At 47.2% G+C, this 21,526-nt stretch overlaps 1 protein-coding gene across 1 annotated transcript in view; it reads left to right on the top strand.

The window, feature by feature from the left end:
- GDI2 (GDP dissociation inhibitor 2) overlaps nucleotides 1-18,676 on the top strand; it is a 36,186-nt gene extending 17,510 nt beyond the window's left edge. Inside the window, exons 4-11 of the mRNA XM_061638054.1 lie at nucleotides 954-1,088; nucleotides 4,943-5,141; nucleotides 6,388-6,519; nucleotides 8,703-8,802; nucleotides 9,816-9,987; nucleotides 16,588-16,732; nucleotides 17,483-17,537; nucleotides 17,635-18,676. Coding sequence (XP_061494038.1) covers nucleotides 954-1,088; nucleotides 4,943-5,141; nucleotides 6,388-6,519; nucleotides 8,703-8,802; nucleotides 9,816-9,987; nucleotides 16,588-16,732; nucleotides 17,483-17,537; nucleotides 17,635-17,790 — 1,094 coding nt within the window. The 3' untranslated portion in view covers nucleotides 17,791-18,676. The remainder of the gene's footprint in view (nucleotides 1-953; nucleotides 1,089-4,942; nucleotides 5,142-6,387; nucleotides 6,520-8,702; nucleotides 8,803-9,815; nucleotides 9,988-16,587; nucleotides 16,733-17,482; nucleotides 17,538-17,634) is intronic.
- The last annotated feature ends 2,850 nt before the right edge of the window (nucleotides 18,677-21,526 follow it).

Genomic DNA, 21,526 nt, shown 5'->3' with positions numbered 1-21,526 from the left:
GTGGACTTCCTCCTCTTTATCTTGATGCCTCAAATACCTGGGGGATGTTGCTGTCCCCTGCATGTCAGTCTTTCAGCAAATCCTTGTGGATTTGTGTGATATGCGGGTGCCTGCTTCTTGGTTTATCCTTTTCACTTTCCCAACAGTGCTAGGGTCCACTTAGCCCAAAGGATCTGCTCTTGGGCAAGCTATGCCATAGCTGAAGTGTTTGTATAGCATCCGTTTTAAAACGGGCCCTACGTACCTTCATGGAAGTGCCATTCCAAAGGGGTACAATGTTGCTTGCTTGTGTGGGATGCTGTGAGATGAGCGCCTCATTGTGTCGTCCATCCACAGAGAAGTTTGATCCTGGTCAAAACCTTTGATAGCCTTTCCCTCCGGTAAGGGGCTTAATGCTACCACTGCCTCTTACAAGCCATGTTGGGTTTTCTACTTAGCTGCTGTGGAGACCTCCAGATGTTGTTGGATTCCCATCAGCCCTAGCCAGTATACCCAGTGGTCAGGGATGATGGGAACTGTAGTCCAGCAACATTTGGAGAGCCACAGGTCGCCCACCCAGAGTTTAAGAGTTAAGCCAAGTTTAGGGCACTTGCAGGGCTGACTTTCATATGAATAAGAGCAGGCCGAGACCTTGGGTTCTGCTGTAATGTAACTGTCGGCTTGACTGTAGCTGAAGTTTCAGAATTCTGTGCCACCCCTGCTTTTTTTAATAAAAAAAAATAATCAGGCATGTGGTTTTGTAAGCAATGCTTACAAATGTGTACTCAAGGGCATCTTTAGGCCATCATTTTCTTGAACCAGCAAATAGACAGTTGACTGGTCATCCAAAGTCCTTCACCTTCTAGTGAGTTTGTAGCACCCCACCATCTCCCTTCAGCCTCTCAAGTCTACGCCTGTCCTCTAGCACGTGGCCTCCAGCTGACTCGCATTCATTGCCCTTGTTTTGGTTCCAGGCCAGCTGGTTAAGATGTTGCTGTACACAGAAGTCACTCGTTACCTGGACTTCAAAGTGATTGAAGGCAGCTTTGTCTACAAAGGAGGAAAGATCTACAAAGTTCCTTCCACTGAGGCAGAAGCCCTGGCATCCAGTAAGCGGAAGGAGCTTTCTCTGTACTTCTCTTGGATCTCTAAGACGTGGTGCCCGAGATTCCTAGAGCTTCCTTGTACTTACCAGGAATGTTTGAGGGATGTGTACTAGTGTTTTGTTCAAAGTGTAGAAATGAAGAGAGTCTGACTCTATAGTTCCTGGAAGTTGCTCATATGACTTCATCAGAAATGCATGGATTTGTGCGGCAGACTTGAACTGAATATATGAAATCTCTCTATCTGCAGAGTAGCCAGAGTATTCGTAGCTTGTCATGCCTTAGAAAAATGTTTGTCACTTCTCACAGTGTAGCAGAGAAGAACTGCCTTGCCAGTTAGGAACACAGGCCTCTGCCGTATACCGAGTCAGACCACTGGTCCTGCTAGCTCAGGGGGTGGGCGGGCAGCAGTGCTTCAGGGTGTCAGCAGGAATCTCTCCCAGCGCTTCCTGGAGATGTCTTTTGGGCTCTTCTTCATGCAAAGCAGATGCTCTACAATGGCGCCCTTCCTTTGCTTATTCACTCTCCCAGCAGTTGCTGGCCAGATGCCCCAATCGGCCATCTCCAGTCTGTCACTAAGCAATTAGAGGCTTTCCACTTCTAGCAAATAGCCATTCATAGACTTAGCCTCCCTGAATTTGCCTCATTATAAGCAATCTGTGCAGTGACCGTCCCTACCTTATGTATTAATGATTCCATGAAATGGAAATGGACTGCCTTCAAGTCGATCCCGACTTATGGGCGACCCTATGAATAGGGTTTTCATGGCAAGCAGTATTCAGAGGAGGTTTACCATTGCCTTCCTCTGAGGCTGAGAGGCAGTGACTGGCCCAAGGTCACCCAGGGAGCTTCATGGCTGTGTGGGGATTCGAACCCTGGTCTCCCAGGTCCTAGTCCAACACTTTAACCACTATACCATTCCATAAGCTAGCAATAAACTTAGAAAAGCTTATGCGGTACAGTAGCGTTGGTCTTTTTTTTTTTTTACAATAATTTTTATTCAAATTTTCATAAAACAAACAAAACAAAATCATAAAACATTCAAAGACAAAAAACAAAACAAAACAAAAATGATTAAACAAAAAAATAAAATGTTGACTTCCCATTTGTCGCAGATCAGTTATAGGTCTACAATATATAACAATCCTGTCTCTTAAATTATATTATAAAATCACTTTCCTCCAGTAGTTATCTTAATTAATCATCAAATCTCATAAACATTACTTTATTCTTTCCACAAAAAGTCAAAGAGAGGTTTCAATTCTTTAAGAAATATATCTATCAATTTTTCTCCAAATAAACATGTCGATTAATCCATCTCGTTAATAATAATAATAATCTTATTGTCATAACCATAGTCCAAATAAACATATCGATTAATCCATCTCATCAAAATCTGTTAGGTCCAATAATTTCAATAGCCATTATTCCATTATCCATATTAATTCCATCTTCCATCTTCAATAGTCCTGTTAAGTCCAGTAATTTCAGTGTCCAATCTTCCATTATCAGTATTCCCTAATAATCTTGCTGTCATAGCCATAGTCATATAATAAGAGTCTGATGGGAATTTCCTCTATCCCAAATATTTTCTTGCCATCGATTCTGAATAAGTTGCTGAAATATTGTTGTAAAGTCATATCTCTGTTCTTCTTTTTTACAAAATGCACTGGCTCATCTCTTGAGAGTTTTTCCATTGTCACATGGCTGCAGTTAATTCCATAGATTTTCTCTACATCAAGCTCCATCACGTCATTCCAGTCCAGAAAATTATCCAAGCCATTGATAACTTTATCTCTAATATCTTCATTAATTTCTTCAGAGATAACGTTAAATTCCAAACAGTAGATTTTATTTCTAATATCCATAAACTCCAGATCTTTTTCCAATTCCACATTTGTTCCAATCTCCAGGGCTTGTATCTTCCCTTTATTTTGTCTTTTCTCATCTCTGATCTCATTCTCCTCTCTCACAGGATCCCCTATTTCTTTAAGCTCCTGCGTCATTTTGCTCAGTTCCATTTTCAGCTCCTTACTGCCCTGTCGCAGGGTTTGTTTCGTTATCTCAATCTCATCCATTATTTTCTGAAACATAGTTACTTCCAGATTCTCAGCCACTTTCTTGATTGCCATTTTTAAAACCACGAAAACAAAACAAAACAAAAATAAAGAAGAACCACTTCTTATTTCAGCAACAATTGGGTTAATATTCCAGGCTTGATGACATCACAGTATAAACAGAGCAGCCTGCCTTATCTCTCTATGTTCAAGAATACAAAACAAATTTAGTTCCCAGCATCAAAACAGTTAGTGGCGTCGTGAAGAAGCAGATTCGTCAAAATAAAATAGACCAAAAAGAGAATGGTCCCAGTCAATATAATGTTCCAAAGTTCATATTTTTTATTTTTTTCTCCTCGGAATAGAAATCCCTCTTCTGTTTATATCTTTAGAATGCACTTCCAGAACAGCTTTTTGCAATAGAAGCAGAGATAAGCTGTTAATTTCGTGAATAACAGAGAAGAGTTATAGCTCACCCAGAAGTTCTTTAAAGCTGATTCATTTGACAAATCTCTTTTTGCTGCAACAATTTAAACCAAGTAAAAAAAAAGATAGAAAGAAGGGTGCTTGCCTGTTAGTCCATTTTCTCTTTGAAGAAAAGATAAACATGTCGCATTAATCAGATAGAGCTTGTTCGGAAGTCCGTCCGGCATTGCTGGCTGGACCTTTTCTCATAAATTAATGAAATCCAGTCCTCCCAACAAAAACAGGCTTTTGAGGTTGATCTCTACGTTTCTCCCTGCCCGGGAGAAATTTCATCAGTCAAAAAAAAAAATGTTCTGACATTTATATCTGAAAAAGCTTCTTCTGAGGCGGGAGCCCGTCTCAAAAGCAGGCACAAGCGAAGTCACCCTTCCCGGAAGTCCAGTAGCGTTGGTCTTCATGAGTACAGTTACCATCGATCGCTCCTATCTGCCTGCCTATTTGCACCTTCCAATAATTCTAAGACTTGGGGCATGTCATTTGGTGCTAAAGCATTTGCTTTGCATGCATAAGGCACAGGTTCAGTTGCTGGCAATCTGTAACTTAGAGGATCTTTCACGTTGGTATAAACCCCTAAGCTAAGTAAGACAGATGGTCTTTCTTGGTTTAAGCCCACCCTTTCAGAATTGTGAGGCAAGCTTCGTTGAACAAATCAGCAGGGCTTCAAACAAGGTTTATCCTTCAACCGGTAGAAGGAATTGTTAGCGTGGAGCTCTCCAGCAGGAATGCTGTTGGTATAAAACACACTGGCCTGCATTTCTCAATCAGGCATAGCAGTCTTCGAGAACCAAACGTAAAGGCCGAAAGGATGCAAATTCAACAACGTAACCGTCACATATATGTAGACAGCCGCTCTTAAATACTATGTGTTTTGCTGGTGCGCAAGGAAGAAAATGGTGTGTTAAATTCAGCTGAGTATTTTCTGAGGAGGAGAAGTCAGGAAAACTGAACTGATGAAGGTCCCAGCTTAAAGCCTGGTTCTGACCATTTTTTCTCTCCCCTGGAAGAGCTTGCAACAAACTCAGAATTCTTTGGGATTTGTCAAATAGTCTACATTGGATTTGGTGCATGTGAGAATAAAATTCCATTTTGGCTTGTCTTCTGGGCCGTTGGTGGCTCAGTTTAGATGCTTCTCCAAACCATGGTTTAGAGGCTTACCTGAACTGAGCCAGTGTTGTCACCAGTTCAAGTTCAGTAACATAGTGCTGAAATCCCCCTTTTTCTGGATCCAGAAGAACTTGATGATAGGAAGCAGAAGGCTTAACTTCACAGTTGGGGCAAAGGTACGTTCCCTGATCTGACAGTCTCTTGGTTTTATAGGTCTGATGGGCTTGTTTGAGAAAAGACGCTTCAGGAAATTCTTAGTGTATGTTGCCAATTTTGACGAGAATGATGCCCGCACTTTCGAAGGTGTTGATCCCAAGAAGAATACAATGCGTGATGTGTACAAGAAGTTCGACCTGGGCCAGGATGTCATAGATTTTACAGGCCATGCCCTTGCACTGTACAGAACTGATGAGTAAGTGGCTGTCTTTTCTAATCTCCCATGTTTGAAAGAGAGATCAGTTGCCTGTTCTGGACAGGGTTGCACTCCTTCAGAAGGAGCAGATCTGCAGACTTGGAGTTCTTCTTGATCCATCTTTGTCGCTTGAGGCTCGAGTAGCTTCAGTGGCTGTAAGTGCTTCTTTCCATCTTTGGTTGGTACAACAGTTGTGGCTACTCCTGGACCTACATAACATAACCACAATGATCCAGGCATTGCTCACCTTAAGACTGGATTATAGCAATGCATTCTATGCGAGGCTACCCTTAAGGTTGGTTTGGAAACTGCAGCTAGAGCAGAATGCAGCAGCCTGACTATTGACCAGAGCTGGTTATTGACAGCATGTGACACTACTGCTGAAGAATCTGCACTGGCTGCCAATATACTTCAGGGCCAAATGTTACTGTTGGTGTATAAAACTCGAAGCAGTTTGGGACCAGCCTACCTGAAGAACCACCTTTCTCCATGCATTCCGGCCTGTTCTTGGAGATCTGATGGAGAAGCATTGCCAGCTGTCCCTCATGACATCTATTTGTCCATAAGGAATGGGGCTTTTAGTGTGGCAGCGTCTATTTTGTGGGATCCATTGTCTTTATGTATTAGGCAGGGGTCTTCTGTGTTTACCTCAAATGTTTTTATTTACACAGGCTTCCCTTGCCAGGTGACCCAGTTTTCTGTTCTCCTGGACTTCCCATTTTGTGTGTTACCTTTGGTTTTATGTACACTGCTTTGAGAACTTTTACTGATTTAGCATTATAGGAATTTATAAATAATGCCAAAGTGGTCCCTCTGTGTGCCGAGATGGTAAGTTTATAAGAACAGAGATGACTATTGAGAGTTCTCAGATCAGGTACATTAAGGGAAGATGATAACAGGCTTCTGTGTGTAATGGAATCCAGGCTATGGGCAGAGCTGGAAATGGGCAGATATCCTGGACAGCATGAAATCACACATCTTGTGCACTTTGTTGCTCTCAGCACCAGCTTTCACTTCCTTACCTTGTTATGGTGAGAATCTTGGAACTTGGGGGGGGTATTTTGGTCTCCAGTGTAGTGCATAACTGACGGTTGACTTGGTGGAAGAAGCATTTAAAGAAAGATGAACTGCTGTAGAAGTAAGGGAAGAATTACTGGGAAATGCACAGAGACAGCGATAAAGTCAAGGTGTCTGAAGAACAGACAGTCATTACTGGTTGCTTATACTAACTCTCCCTCTCTCCCAGCTACTTAGACCAACCTTGCCAAGAAACAATCAACAGGATTAAATTGTACAGTGAGTCTCTGGCTAGATATGGCAAAAGTCCATACCTGTATCCCCTTTATGGTCTGGGAGAGCTGCCCCAGGGGTTTGCAAGGTGAGAGAATCCTTTTTCATTCTTTGTGCTATAGGCTTTGGGCTTGAACCCTTGAATTCTGCTTCAGATTTCACTTGCTTTTCCCGTTGAACTCCTACGGGATGTTACATTCAGCTGGTGGAGGAATTGTGTGTCATTGTCCAGTGGAGGGGACTGTGCTATTTGTAAAACAGTTGGGAGGTGCTGCCTTTTCCATGGTTTTCCTCAGTGAAGCATTGAGCTGTGTGTGGTGTCTATGTGAAAAGGCAATTGCCTGCCTGATAGAGTTTTTTTGGGGGGGCAGCCGTCGTAATGAACCTTGCAGCTAGAACACACGGCCACCTGCCTGGTAATAATTAGGAGAGGGAAATGAGTTGCTGCTGGTCCTCAGTACAACCATCTTGGATGTAGACAAACTAATTGTTGTAAACTGCCTAGAGAGCTTTGGCTATGAGGTGGTATACAAATGTAATAAATAAATAAATAGGAAACCATTTTAAATAAATGAAATCTTGGCTCGTTTCCCTAAAGACTTACAATGTCTTACCAGCAGAGTTGCCTGCAAGTAAAAGCACTGCTGCAATTTTGTTTTTCTCGTCAAACTTTTATACCTGAAGTAAAAAACCTTCCAGTTACAGTAAGACAAGGAAATGACTTCTCCAGCACTTCCTGCATAAAACGTCAGAGATAACTGTTCATGCTGTAACATAAGAGTCAGGAACCTCAGGCCGGGGGGGGTGGGAGTTGTTGCCCCTTCCGCAGGGCACTCTCTTCATTGGCCCTGCTTTATGTCCTCCTTGAATGTCTTTTCCCAGCTGGGATGTGTCCTGAAACAGCAGCAATGCCTCTGGCTTGCCTGGATGGAGAGGCGTATGGAAATCTCTCACTTGTACATGGTTGGAATGTAGGATCCTTTGCAGAGATGAGCATCATCCATTGCTCTGTGCGCTTTTGCCTCTGATCCCGCTCACTAGTGGCACGTCGTTCCCAGAGGGTTCCCTATGGGGAATCTTGCTCTTGGGCTGATAAAAGGTTCCCCGTCTCTGCCGTGACAATTGGAAATGGCTCTAGCAGCGTGGTCCCTCTGCTAACGTGTCTACGCCTGTCGTCGGGTTCTGGCATGCTCCAGCTTCTCCTGCCCAGTGCAGTTCAGCATTGACTGAGCACCAATGTGGTGGTGGTGGTGTAGGGAGAGGAGGAGGAGTGAGAAGTGGGAAGGGCCGCAGCTCAGCAGTAGTGCACATGCTTTGCATGCAGAAGGTCTGGATTTGATCCTGGAGAGCAGCTATCAGTAACTGTAGACCAGGCATTTCCAAACTGTGGTCCACAAGGTTCATTCGGGTAGTCTGTGGCATGTCTGCCTTAAGTATTCATATTGATTTCTAATTGCATTTTTCTTATATTGTGTTACAATTTGAATTCTATGGAATGTAAATTGTAATACAGTAGGGCCCTGCTTTTTGACGTGCCGCTAATATGGTGGCACCAGCGGGGTGATCAGCTGTAGTGCGGCTGGAGCTCCCCACACTACAGCTGATTGCTGTCAGCTGGAGCGTGGGGAGCTTGCGTGCTACAGCTGCTCGCTGTCAGCTGGAGCTCCCCACACTACAGCTGATTGCTGTCAGCTGGAGCGTGGGGAGCTTGCGTGCTACAGCTGATCGCTGTCAGCTGGAGCTCCCCATACTACAGCTGATCGCTGTCAGCTGGAGTGCGGTGGCTGGAGCTCCCTGTGCTACAGCTGATCATGTGTTACAGCTGGAGTGCAGGGAGCTCACGCGCTACAGCTGGAACGCAGCAGCTGGAATACAGTAGGGCCCCACTTTCCAGCGGGGGCCTGGAACGTAACCTGCCATATGAGTGGGACCCTACTGTACAAGAAATGAAAGAAGCGCACAGCCCATTCCAGTTGCTACATCTGGCAGAAAAATTATTAAGTGGGCTACCAAACCCGTGGCAATTTTCAGTTAGTCCATGGGGGGGAAGTTTGGGAACCACTGCTCTAGCCAACACTGAGCTAGGTGGACCAGCAGCCTGTCTCAGTGTAAGGCAGCTTCCTCTGTTCCAGCGACTGCAGGAAGACGCGGTGGTGGTGGCTGCTGTTGACAGAACTGTGAGGCAGGGGTAATGTTGGGGCTCAACCCCCGGAGCGTGTGATCAGCCGCCTTTACCAACTGGATATCTTGGTAAATTTGCTTCATTGACAGGTTAAGCGCCATCTACGGAGGAACCTACATGCTGAACAAACCAATTGAAGAGATTGTCACAGAAAATGGCAAAGTGGTTGGAGTGAAATCGGAAGGGGAGGTACAGCAATGCTCCTTTATATTCTCATCTGCTCAAAGCTATTTGCTGTTAGCCGGCTTCTAAGCGAGGATGTGGAAATGGAGCTGAAAAGGTGGGATGCCTGCAGGTCCCTCTGAGCACACTATAACACTTGGCCAAACATGACTGGTCAGTGGCAGAATTGCCTTGAATAGAGCCATTCAGGCCTCCTTTGGCTAGATGCCTCTTCGAATGACAGCTCTGGCATTCTTTGCAGCAGCTTTGACAAGTGGACTCTGCTTATGCTCCAAGAATTCAAGGTTCCACAAGATTCTTTGTTGCGTAGAAAGACACTCTGGTTTCTTCTTGTAACAGATTCACATGGCCCATTCTCTGGAACCTATCTGGCCATTAGAGTTAACCTGCAAGTAGGGAAGGTCATTTAAGCAAACCTCCACATGGCGTGGATGTGACCCTCATGTAGCATGGAGGATAGAAGTGGCGTCCCTTGTGTGCAGCTGTTCTCCTTTATATATCTCCAAACCAAATTTGTGGGGGAAATGCCTCTTGGTACCTATAGATACTGGTGTTGATTTATTGTCCTGCTAATGCTTCCCTCTTGTTGCAACGTTCCACCTTTGTTGAGTCTCTGGGTTGAAACTGGTGATGGCATAAATATTGGTAGAAAATATGGCCCCATGCCCTAGCTTTGAAAAGTCCCTGGGACAAATACAGAGTTGGGGGGCAGGGGAAGGGGGTTGACCATAGGGTGTTACTCTTGTTGACCACTGCAGCAGGTCGGTGTCTGAAGACTTGATGAGGGCAGGGCGTGGGATGGGAAGAAGTGCTGTCCGCAGCACCCATGTCCATGGCTGAAGCACTGCTGCATCCCTCTGCAGTCCTTGTAACTTCCCAAGGAGATGCAGCAGCAGCTATATTGGCTGGTTTTGTTTTGCTTTTTGCTGTAACATTTTTTTAGTGTTACTGAAGAACCTTGGTCACCGCTCAATTTGAAAAACCGGAGGTTTTCTAACGTTATGCTGCCTCCCTTGCAGGTTGCCCGCTGCAAGCAGCTCATTTGTGACCCTAGCTATGTCCCGGAGAGAGTGAAAAAGGTTGGTAAGGTGATCCGGGTCATCTGTATCTTGAGCCACCCAATCAGGAACACCAACGATGCCAATTCGTGCCAGATCATCATTCCCCAGAACCAGGTTAACCGGAAATCGGGTAAGTTGGGAGAGTGATCAGCTTTCTGAATGCTCATAGCACCTGCAGCCTCTCCTCACCAGGACTCTTGTTGATGTGGTAGGTCACAAGTGAGTAACCCAAGACAACTCCAATAGTAGTCATTAAAACTTAATGTGTGTTGATGTGGAGCCTTGCAGACAGACACCCGGTCAAATCCCTGGTTGAGGAGTGGAACGAGGTGATCACCGGGGCATTCGACCGGGTGGCTCTGAAATGCCATCTCCCCCTGAATAGGACTTAGACGGCACCGTGGTACACTCCACGGTTGTGAACTCTGAGGTGGGAGGTGAGACGGCTAGAACGCCGGTGGCGGAAATCTCGCTCTGATGATGATCGGACATGGGTTAGAGCAGCTGCAGCAGCCTATCATGTGGCAATAAGAGCAGCAAAAAAGGATTTTTATGCTGCCTCTATTGCGTCCGCACAGTGCTGTCCCAGGAGGCTGTTCCAAGTGGTCCGAAGCCTGGTCGGTCCAGTTGCCTCAGAACCGATGGGACATTCTAAGACCTCCTGTGATGAGTTTGCAAAGCACTTTGCGGATAAAATTTATCGTCTAAAGCAGCCTTTACAGTGAAGATGTTAGAGCCTGTAACCCTCTAGAGCAGCCTTTCCCAACCAATGTGCCTCCAGATGTTGTTGGACCACAATTCCCATCTTTCCTGACCATTGGCAATGCTAGCTGAGGCTGATGGGAGTTGTGGTCCAACAACATCTGGAGGCACACTGGTTGGGAAAGGCTGGTCTAAAGAGTACGATTCCATACGCTATGGATACAGTGAGTGAGCCAGAGTCGGCCAGTGGTTCTCCGGTGATGTGGGATCGGTTCCAGCTTCTTCCCTCTGATGAAATGGACAAGGTGCTTTCAGCCTTAAGGCCAACCACCTGCTTACTCGATCCTTGCCCATCATGGCTCATTATGAGCTGCAAGAACAGACTGGGCGAGGGGATCAAGTCGGTGGTAAATGCATCCTTGGAAGAGGGCCTGATGCCATCAGCTCTCGAGGCAGTAATAAAACCAATTTTAAAGAAGCCCTCCTTGGATCCCCAAGATTTGAACAACTTTCGCCCAATCTCGAACTTACCATTATTGGGCAAGGCGGTCGAGCAGGTGGTGGCGAAGCAGTTGCAAGCACAATTGGAGGAAGTGGATTATCTGGATCCATTTCAGTCGGGTTTCAGGCCTGGACATGGGACTGAAACAGCCTTGGTGGATGATATGAGGAGAGCGTTGGATAGGGGTGAGCACCTTCCTTGTCCTCCTGGATCTCTCAGCGGCCTTTGATACCGTTTACCACGGTATCCTGTTGGACCACCTGGAGGGGTTAGTCATAGGGGGCACTGTACTGCAGTGGTTCCATTCCTTCCTATCTGATAGGCACCAAAGAGTAGCATTGGGGGATAAGGTTTCGGATCCTTGGCCTCTCACCTGTGGGGTGCCGCAGGGCTCCATCCTCTCCCCGATGCTATTTAACATCTATATAAAGCTGCTGGGGGCTATCTTTAGGAGATTTGGGCTGCAGTGTCACCAATATGCGGATGACACGCAGCTCTATCATTTAAATCTTCAGCGAGGTTGGCTGTAGAAACCCTGTCCAAGTGCCTGGAGTCGGTGAGTGGCTGGATGGGAAGGACTAAGCTGAAACTGAACCCTGACAAAACCGAGGTACTGTTCATGGGAGACAAGGGAAGGTTAGGGGATTTGGACCTGGTGCTCAACGGGGTACAATTGCCCCTGAAAGACCAGGTCCGCAGCCTTGGGATCATTTTCCAACTGTCCATGGAAGCTCAGGTCTCGGCTGTAAGCCGGGCGGCGCTGTATCAACTCCATCTGATGCGGAGGCTGTGCCCCTACCTTCCCCATCATCTGCTCCCATTGGTGGTACATGCCCTGGTCTCCTCTCACTTAGATGACTGTAATACGATCTACGTGGGGCTATCCTTGAAAACGGTCCGGAAGCTGCAACTGTTACAGAATGTGGCGGCTCACCTGATTACAGGCAGCCGCTGGCAAGATCACATAACTCCAGTGCTAAAAGAGTTGCACTGGTTACCCGTTGTTGCTGGGCCCAATTCAAGGTGTTGGTTTTGACCTTTAAATCCCTATACGGTCTTGGCCCAGTCTAAGGGGAACTCGACCCAGACAAGTCGTGTGTGTGGCTTGTTCCGGTTCTCCTCATATCCACAGGATTTCGGGTTGTCCTATCAGCCAGCTCTCGGATCTCCAAGTGCTGCTTTTAAATGCCAGGTCGGTATATAATAAAACCTCCCTAGTCCATGATATAATTGTGGATGAGGGCGCCGACCTGGGTGGGGGAGCAGGGAGGAGTTGCCCTTTCCCAGCTTTGCCCACCCGGGTATATCGTTCAGCACTGTGGTAGATCCAAGGGCCGGGGAGGGGGGTCGCTGTGGTCTATAAGAGTTCTTTTCTTCTCACCAGGCACCCTGTCCAGACGGCGACTGGCTTGGAGTGTCTCCACCTTGTGATGGGCCAGTGAGACAGATTGGGAATTCTGTTGGTGTACCGCCCACCTTGCTGCCCAACAGCTTCCCTAACTGAGCTGACCGAGATAGTCTCGGAGGTGCTGTTGGGATCCCCTAGACTTTTGGTACTGGGGGATTTCAACATCCATGCCGAGGCTGTCTTATCTGGAGCAGCTCAGGACTTCATTGCCGCCATGACAACAATGGGGCTGTCTCAATTTTCTACTGGACCAACGCATGTGTCAGGACATACTCTTGATTTGATCTTCGCCACTGGACATGGAGATGGTGATCTGGCGGTGGGGTGTTTTTCATCTACCCCATTGTCATGGACAGATCACCACCTGCTGAGATTTAGGCTTACGGCGTCCCTTTCCCTCTGCAAAGGTGGGGGACCTATTAAGTTGGTCCGCTCCCGGAGACTAATGGATCCTTTGGGTTTTCAGAAGGCTCTGGGAGATTTTCCGGCTGATAAGACTAGTGCTCCTGTCGAGGCCCTGGTCGAACTGTGGAATACGGAAATGACCCGGGCTGCTGACACGATCGCTCCTGCACGCCCCCTTCGATGTAGAGCTCATACAGCTCCGTGGTATACCCCGGAGCTGAGAGTGATGAAACAAGAGAGGAGGAGGCTTGAGTGCAGATGGAGGCGAACTCCTGACGGATGCAATTATGCTTTGGTAAGTGCCTCCACTAAGTTGTACATAGAAGCGGTAAGGGCAGCAAAAAAGTGTTATTTTGCTGCCACTATTAGATCATCTTTATGCTGCCCAGCGGAGCTTTTTAAGGTAGTACGTGGGCTTTTACACTCTGGCCCTCAGGATATCACAGAGTCATCTGAAGCCCACTGCAACGAGTTTGCGGAGCACTTCCAAAATAAAATCGCATGCATCCGTAGGAACCTCGACTAATGTTAGGACAGTTGAACCCATTGAGGTACCTAGATCACGGTCTTGTCCTCAGTTGTTGGATGAGTTTCAGTCGGTGCAGCTTGAGGAAGTTGACAAGATGCTTGGACTGGTGCGTGCAACCACGTCGGTACTGGACCCTTGCCCCTCTTGGCTAGTTAAAGCTAGCCGGGCTGGAACTGCCGGCTGGGCCAAGGAAGTGATCAATGCCTCCTTGAGAGAGGGAGTTGTCCCTCGTCGTCTCAAGGAGGCTGTAGTGAGACCTCGAAGAGGTCGTCCTTGGACCCAGATAATTTGAACAACTATCAACCAGTAGCAAAAGTTCCATTTCTGGGCAAGGTCTTGGAACGGGTGGTTGCCAGCCAGCTCCAGGCGCTCTTGGATGAAACCGATTATCTAGATCCGTTTCAATCCGGTTTTAGGCCCGGTTTTGGCACAGAAACAGCCTTGGTCGCCCTGTACGATGACCTTTGTTGGGAGAGGGACAGGGGGAGTGTAACTCTGTTGATTCTCCTTGATCTCTCAGCTGCTTTTGATACCATCGACCATGGTATCCTTCTGGAGAGACTCGCGGAGTTGGGAGTTGGGGGTACTGCTTGGCAGTGGCTTCGCTCCTACTTGGCGGATCGTCTCCAGAAGGTAGTGCTTGGGGAGCATTGCTCGATACCCTGGACTCTCCATTGTGGAGTCCCTCAGGGATCGGTTCTGTCCCCCATGCTTTTTAACATCTACATGCAGCCTCTGGGTGCGGTCATCCGGAGTTTTGGAGTGCGTTGCCATCAGTATGCTGATGACACGCAGCTCTATTACTCCTTTTCATCTTCTTCAGGTGAGGCTGTTGATGTGCTGAACCGTTGCCTGGCTGCGATAATGGACTGGATGGGAGCTAATAAACTGAAACTCAATCCAGACAAGACTGAGACACTGTTAGTGAGTGCCTTTTCCGCACAGATGGTGGATGTTCATCCTGTTCTGGATGGGGTTACACTCCCCCTGAAGGAACAGGTTCGTAGTTTGGGGGTTCTTTTCGATCCTTCCTTGTCACTTGAGGCTCAGGTAGCCTCGGTGGCTCGGAATGCGTTCTACCATCTTCATTTGGTAGCCCAACTACGCCCCTATCTTGGCGGTGACGACCTCGCCTCAGTTGTTCATGCTCTAGTGACCTCTAGATTGGATTACTGTAATGCACTCTACGTGGGGCTGCCCTTGAAGACGGTTTGGAAGCTGCAGCTAGTGCAAAACGCAGCAGCCAGATTATTGACGAGGACCAATCGGTCCTCACATATTACACCTGTTCTGGCCCGTTTGCACTGGCTGCCGATTTGTTTCCGGGCCAGATTCAAGGTGCTGGTATTGACCTATAAAGCCTTACACGGTGTGGGCCCGCAATACCTGATGGAACGCATCTCCCGCTATGAACCTACCCGTACACTTCGTTTGACATCTAAGGCCCTCCTCCGAGTACCGAGTCATCGAGAAGCTCGGAGGGTAATGACAAGATCCAGGGCCTTTTCTGTGGTGGCCCCCGAATTGTGGAACAGTCTCCCCGAGGAGGTACGCCTGGCGCCTACGTTGTTATCCTTTCGGCGCCAGGCTAAAACCTTCCTATATCTAGTGATTTTTGCTGACTTACTGTATTATTGTATGCTGTACACCGCCCAGGGAGCCATTGGCTATGGGCGGTTTATAAATGAAATTAAATAAATAAATAAATATCTGAAGGAGCACCTACAGCATCATCAGCTATGCCGCCCAACAAGATCAGCCTCAGAAGGCCTTCTCTGTATCCCATCAGTCAAAACAGCCAGACTGGTGAGGACTAGAGAGAGGGCTTTTTCAATTGTGGCCCCCGCCCTGTGGAACTCCCTCCCAAATGATCTCCGCCATGCCCCCTCTATAATGAGTTTCCGCCGGGCCGTGAAGACCTGGCTCTTTAGGCAGGCTTTTGGGGTGGTCTAGATCTTACCGTCATTGTTTTTAGATTTTTAATGTCTGTTATATTTGTATGCCTATTTTGTACGTCGCCCAGAGTAGCTGGATAACCAGCCAGATGGGTGACTAAGAAATTCAATAAATAATGAATAAATAAATAAATAACCTTGCAACCTGGAGTAGTCTGAGGTGAGACTGACAGATGGCGTGAACCAGTTTGGATTCCTGCAGGGATTAGGAGACCTTTCCTAGGGTTCCATTGGCATTTCATTGAGCAAGGTAGCCCAGACCTGTTGTAATTTGTTTCGTTATAGTGCCTTCAAGTCGATCCCAACTTACGGCAACCCTATGAATAGGGTTGTCATGAGGCTGAGAGGCAGTGACTGGCCCAAGGTCAGCCAGTGAGCTTCATGGCTATGTGGGGATTAGAACCCTGGTCTCCCAGGTTGTAGTCCAACGCCTTAACCACTGTACCACACTGTTGAGTACCTGTTGAGACGCACCTAATTCTATAGAAGAGGCAAGCTTGCATCAATGGATTTTTCAGGAACGGATGGAGAAACTTTGGTCTGTTTCTCTTCTTGCTACATATTCAGGTTACTGCCTCTACACTGGACAGTCTTGTTTTCTGGGAAGGGGGGGGTTTGTACCACATTATTTCAAATAGTGCTCAAATTATGTTTGTTCAGCTGAAGGAAACGCTCCCAGACCAGTTGGCAATAACAGCTCCTGCCTTTTAGACTTACAATCTAAGAAAAAAGGGGAAAAGTGAACTACGAAACTCTTTCTTAGTTAACAGAATTTGTGTAATGACCAACTGGAATAGAAAGATTTCATTAAATCCCTGGGCACCATGGGATGTAGTGCAGAATAAGGCTGTCCTTTGCTGGATAAAATCCTGGTACTTAAGGCCTCAGAGTCTAGATTTGGGGATCGAAGTGCTCTTTGCATGCATGAGTCTGGTTCCTACTAGCTGCTACTTGTGACTTATAGGGGCTATCCTAAGGGATACTCTTAGGATGATGCAACTTCCCTGTTGGTGGATAGGACACACATGCTGCACCTGTCACTTGAGTCTGGGGCTTCCTGCCTGAGCCACACACACACACCCCGCAAGCACTCTCCCATCTGTTCACAGGGCCTGGGCTGCAGCGTGTGCTGTCTGTTCCTGCTCCGCTTGGTCTGTGCTTTTCTGGGGATGGGGCAGGCAAAGGTCTCTGACTTGAGCTGCTAACTCCTTTCCCTTTTTGTCTCTTAGACATCTATGTCTGCATGATCTCATCTGCACACAACGTGGCAGCACAAGGGAAGTACATCGCGATTGTGAGCACTACTGTGGAGACGAGCGACCCAGAAAAGGAGATCAAGCCTGCCTTAGAGCTCCTTGAGCCCATTGAACAGAAGTAAGGGAGCCTGCAGGAGCCGTTGGGCTCAGCTGCTCCGGTCTTGGCCATCTTAGCTGGGAGCACAGGGCGTGTTAACTCTCGAAGAAAGGTTGCTCAGGGGAAGGAGGCCATCGATGCTGTGCCATACATAATGGGAGTTATCTGATCATCTCCATCACTATTTGAGCATCTACATTCTAGGCACCATTTATTTTGAGGTGTTCATTTGGGTGGGTGTGTGTCTGGATATTCAAATCGACAAAAGCATCAAGCCCGTGATGGGTCTTGACGGCTGGTGCTGTGAAGCCCTCAGCACCACAAGTCCTATGTAACTTTCCAGATTAGAGATTGGGGAGGGACCCACACAATTCTCTTTGGTGTAGGAAGATGTGCACAAGGTTTTCCTAGCAGCATCCCAAGGCATACACTTGCAGCAGAACACATAACATGGCACTCCTTTACACTGAGCTAGGCCATTGGTCCGTTGAGGCCAGTCGCTCTTTAGATTCTCAGCTCTTAAGTCTCCGTAGTCTTTTCCCCGGTTGCTGCAGCTGGAGGTCCTGGGTACTGAGGGCTGTCTTCAAGTAAAGCAGGAGATCAGCCATAGGCCCCACCAAGCAACATGCATGTTGTCTTCCTCCTACATTGAAGAAATGTGGTTCAATCCCCTAACATGAAGTAGTTTCACATGAGAGTCCATCTTCCATACTGTGTCTCTAGAGTCTAGAAACATGCCCAGAGTGACCTGATTTTTCTCATTCTTCCTAGGTTTGTTATCGTCAGCGACCTGTATGCGCCAACCGACCTGGGCAGAGAGAGTCAGGTTTGTGTGAACCGGGAAGCAAAGAACCCCCGTGGGTGGGTGGGAAGGGTGAGGCTTTAAGAGTATCTTTTTTTTTCTTGGTATCTTTTTTCCCTAGATCTTCATTTCTCGCACCTATGATGCAACCACCCACTTTGAGACAACATGTGATGACATCAAAGACATTTACAAGAGGATGATGGGATCAGAGTTTGACTTCGAAGAGATGAAGCGGAAGAAGAATGATATCTATGGAGAGGAGGACCAGCAGTAACAGTGCTTTTTAAGTCTTAAAGTTAGAGATCTAAATTGGCTGGTGTTTGGGGTGTGTGTCTACACAGAGGAACTTAAGTGAGCACCATATGAAGTTCAATATTGTAAAGCCTGCTTTTTGTAATCATATCTCTTGAGATTGAAAAGAGTCCTGCACTGGTAAAACGCTCCTCCCCTCTTTGGATATAATCATGTGCTAATTACTCGTTAAACAAGGTTTCTGGGTCAAAAATTGGCAGAGACTGACACTCTTGACTTTTTTAAGCTGTTGCTAACTTGGCTAAGGGTAAGCAGATGTTAAAACTTCTCCCTCTGACCTAGATGTGGGGAGGGGTGCAAGCCAAAACCACTAACACCCATCTCGCCCCCTTTCTTTTGGTCTGTGTGCTTTAGTGAAAGCAAGAGGTGCCCTCCTGGCCATTTTCTTGCCTTCAACCCACGCACATCTGCCAGGGGCTCATCCCACGCAGCCTCTTCCCATCTAGTCTTAACGTCATGGCAAGCTGCATTCTGGCTAAAGCCCATGGCAACTGTAGCCATGTGGCAAGCATTTCTACCCAGTGCGCTCTTCTTCCTCCACCCTGGCCCCCCTACTAAAAGCTTCTCAAACCGTTTACATCTGTTGGGACACAACTGTTTTGTGTTTTTAAAGGCGATACTAATAAAAAAAAAACTTGGTGCAAGAACAAAACTCCAAAACAGGCAAGGTGTGTGTGCAAGTATTTTCTCTCTCTTCCCCCCCCCCTTTTCTGTACCACGTGTGGGCTTCTCCAGTGGACCAAACTGCACTGCAGTATTGATTTGATGGAGCCTGGGCTGCTGCTGTCTGGTGGGAAAGGCTCCAGGTGACTTCTGTACTGCCGAGTAAAGCCAACTTCTGGAAACGAGTCCCGTGCTGTGGTCTGATTTCATCTCCTTGCTTGGCTGTAGGTGGGGCAGCTGCTGTGGCTGCGAGTTGCCTTCATTGGCCATACTAGCCTTCAGTGCAAGGTTTCAAGTTTGCTCTCTGGTGGGTAGAGAGGAGATGGTCTAGAGTTGAGGCGGCAGGTGCAAGAGCTCAGTCTGTGCTCTCCTGTGGCCTTTGAGAACTTGTGGCTGGTGCCTCCTGTCACTTGGCATACCCTTTTCCAGACACACTCTGGATGGGTAAAGAACATGTTAAAAACTACCTCCTTGCTGCGGCATCATCTTGCAATGTCTAGCTGTCACTCTGGGTTTTTAGGGACAGTAGATAGTGCCTAGACAAATTGTTGCCACTTCCCTCTTCTCCCCACTCCCGGTGCTGGGACTGCCCAGAGAGGCCGTGTTGGTGACAGTAGAATCCTTTTGAGCAGGAACAGAGAGCCAGCTTGGTGAGCCTTGGTGCAGCTTCCACCTTTTTAAGGCCAGTAGTTGTATAGCTGCTTTGGTTCATCCGTTGATTTCTCCACTTGAGCACAAGCATTATAGAGTGCAGGAATGGGCAGCATTGCAACACTTTAATGCAGGGGTGGAGAATCTACGGCCCTCTGGTTGTTGCTGGACTCCCAGCTCTCGTCATCCCTGGGCTGCACCCCATAGTCTCTGGCCTGGCGTCTGTTTGGCAGTCTCTGTGTCCTCATTATTGGTCTGTGCAAGGTACAGCATGATGCCCCAAGTGGAAATCAGTTATACTACAGGAAAGGTGCTTCCACAGCAAGACACTTGGAGTGACTCTCGGGTTAAAGCCAAACTATGACAGTCTCTTACCTGGCTGAAGTGTGACAATTCACTACTGCGTAAGAGCAAAGTTCATCAAGGCATGCTAAACGGAATTGTGTAGGTCCAATTGTTGTAAACTGCCCAGAGCTTTGGCTATGGGGTGGTATACAAATGTAATCATAATAATAACTCCACATTGTCCCTGATGCCTCAGGAGGGGCAAAGCTTTCCTCTTGATCTAAGGATGGGGTCCAAGTGAAGGAAATGGCATGCTGTCCACACAGGTATGAAGCTTGCCTGTGCTTCCCAGGAATACTTTACAAGTTTACCAAGGAGGTCCTCTGTACTTCCAGCTGCCTGCAGTCTTAACATGCCGCTCTTTCTGGTGATTTGTGTTAGGGTGCTTGGCTCTACGCTTCCTGCCCATCATGAACATATTTAAAGGAGCATCTATTCTGCCAATGAGTGCTCTTACAAAAGCACTTAGGATGGGAGCTTAGTATTCATTGGTTATATTTGTGCACCGTCTTTCCACCAAATGGTGCTCAAGGTAGCTGAAAATTCTGAAGGGTATTCTTCATTGTTTCCAGGGTCCCTGTCAAGAAAGAGTAACTAGCCTCAGACTTGATTTATGTAGCATTTCAGTAACTTTTATCCCTGCTTTGGGATCTTGGAGAACATTCTACAACTGCAGTGGCCCTGTCCTATCCGTTCAAGGATTATACTTGCTTACTATGCAAATACATGCAAAGTCCTGCTGGAAGCTTCAGCCCACTAGCATTGGAGGGTGAACCAACATACTACATGTAAGTTCAGATCACAAGGCAGTGCTGATTTCCAAGTCACCATTCTTTTGTACATACCTATCCGTTAATATTACTGCTTGGATGGCTCTTAGTAAGATCTTGAGGATTGGCCCTGGGCATGGCAGAGCAATGGTAGTTTACCAGGCACAACTACCTTACAGCAGACATGGGGAATCTGTGCCCCCCACTCCAGATTTTGCTGGACTACACCTTCCATTGGCCATGCTTGTGGGGGCTTATGGGAGTTGGCATCCACGGTCTGGAGGGCCAGAGGTTCACCTTCCTTATCTACAGGAAGCATTCTGTGAGTCTGTGCGAGAATGATTAATGAGATTAGGAGTACTGAGGACCGCTGATGGTGCCTCTTGTGGAAGAAGTGGGCTTTAAGAACAGATTTGGAGAGAGAGAATGCAGTAGTAGGTGAGCTTAGAAAGTTACAGAACAGATGCGTGAAGCTGCCCACAGCACCATTTAATGAGATAAACTTGGGTTTTGGCAAATATGCAGGGAAAATGAAGGGGCAGTTCCACTGCATATCTGCTTCTATACACAAGATGCACTCCCACATGTGTTCCAGGCACACAACCTCATGGATGGTGGATGGCCAGGCTCTTCAAGGCTTCACAAGTTGTTGCCACCATCTTGAACTTGGGCCCAGGAGGCAGAAGGGGAGCTGGTGTCCCAGGACATGCTCTGAAGACCCATGATGCAGCAGCCTCGCTTGAAGCTAAGCAGGTTGCAGTTCCGGTAGCAGCTGGGTGTCTTGAGGTCTATGGTGAACGTGAGGTGCATCACATATGTAGTTAAAGATACAGAAGCCTTAGCCCTGCTGTCGTGTCTCTTGAGAAGCCATTCAGAATACCTCAGTTAAGCTGGTCAAAGTGCAGTAGGAAAAAACAAACCATTAGCAGCACTCAGTTTCTACAGGGCTGCTTTTAAAGTGGTCAGAGTTGAGTTCCAGCTGTGGCTGTGCCATAGGACGTAAGATCTTGGCCATGTTACTTTCAAACCTGTTCCTAATGGAACATGGAATTTGTGTTTTGGCAGCTGCCATATAATGGATTGACATCTTTGAGTTACCAACCTCAGCTGGCAGCCTTACACCCTATTGGTGTATATATGGTTGCCAGCTTTTTATCTCAATATGCAGCCACTTTCTACATATTTACACCGAACTGCATTTGCTGTTTTAGAGTCTGCAGTCGCTGTCACCCTCCTCAACTATTTCATGTTTATATCGAGTTAGGCCAG

Source organism: Rhineura floridana, chromosome 8, assembly GCF_030035675.1.
Source record: "Rhineura floridana isolate rRhiFlo1 chromosome 8, rRhiFlo1.hap2, whole genome shotgun sequence".
Taxonomy (NCBI): domain Eukaryota; kingdom Metazoa; phylum Chordata; class Lepidosauria; order Squamata; family Rhineuridae; genus Rhineura; species Rhineura floridana.
This window is presented reverse-complemented; position numbering and strand designations above follow the sequence as displayed.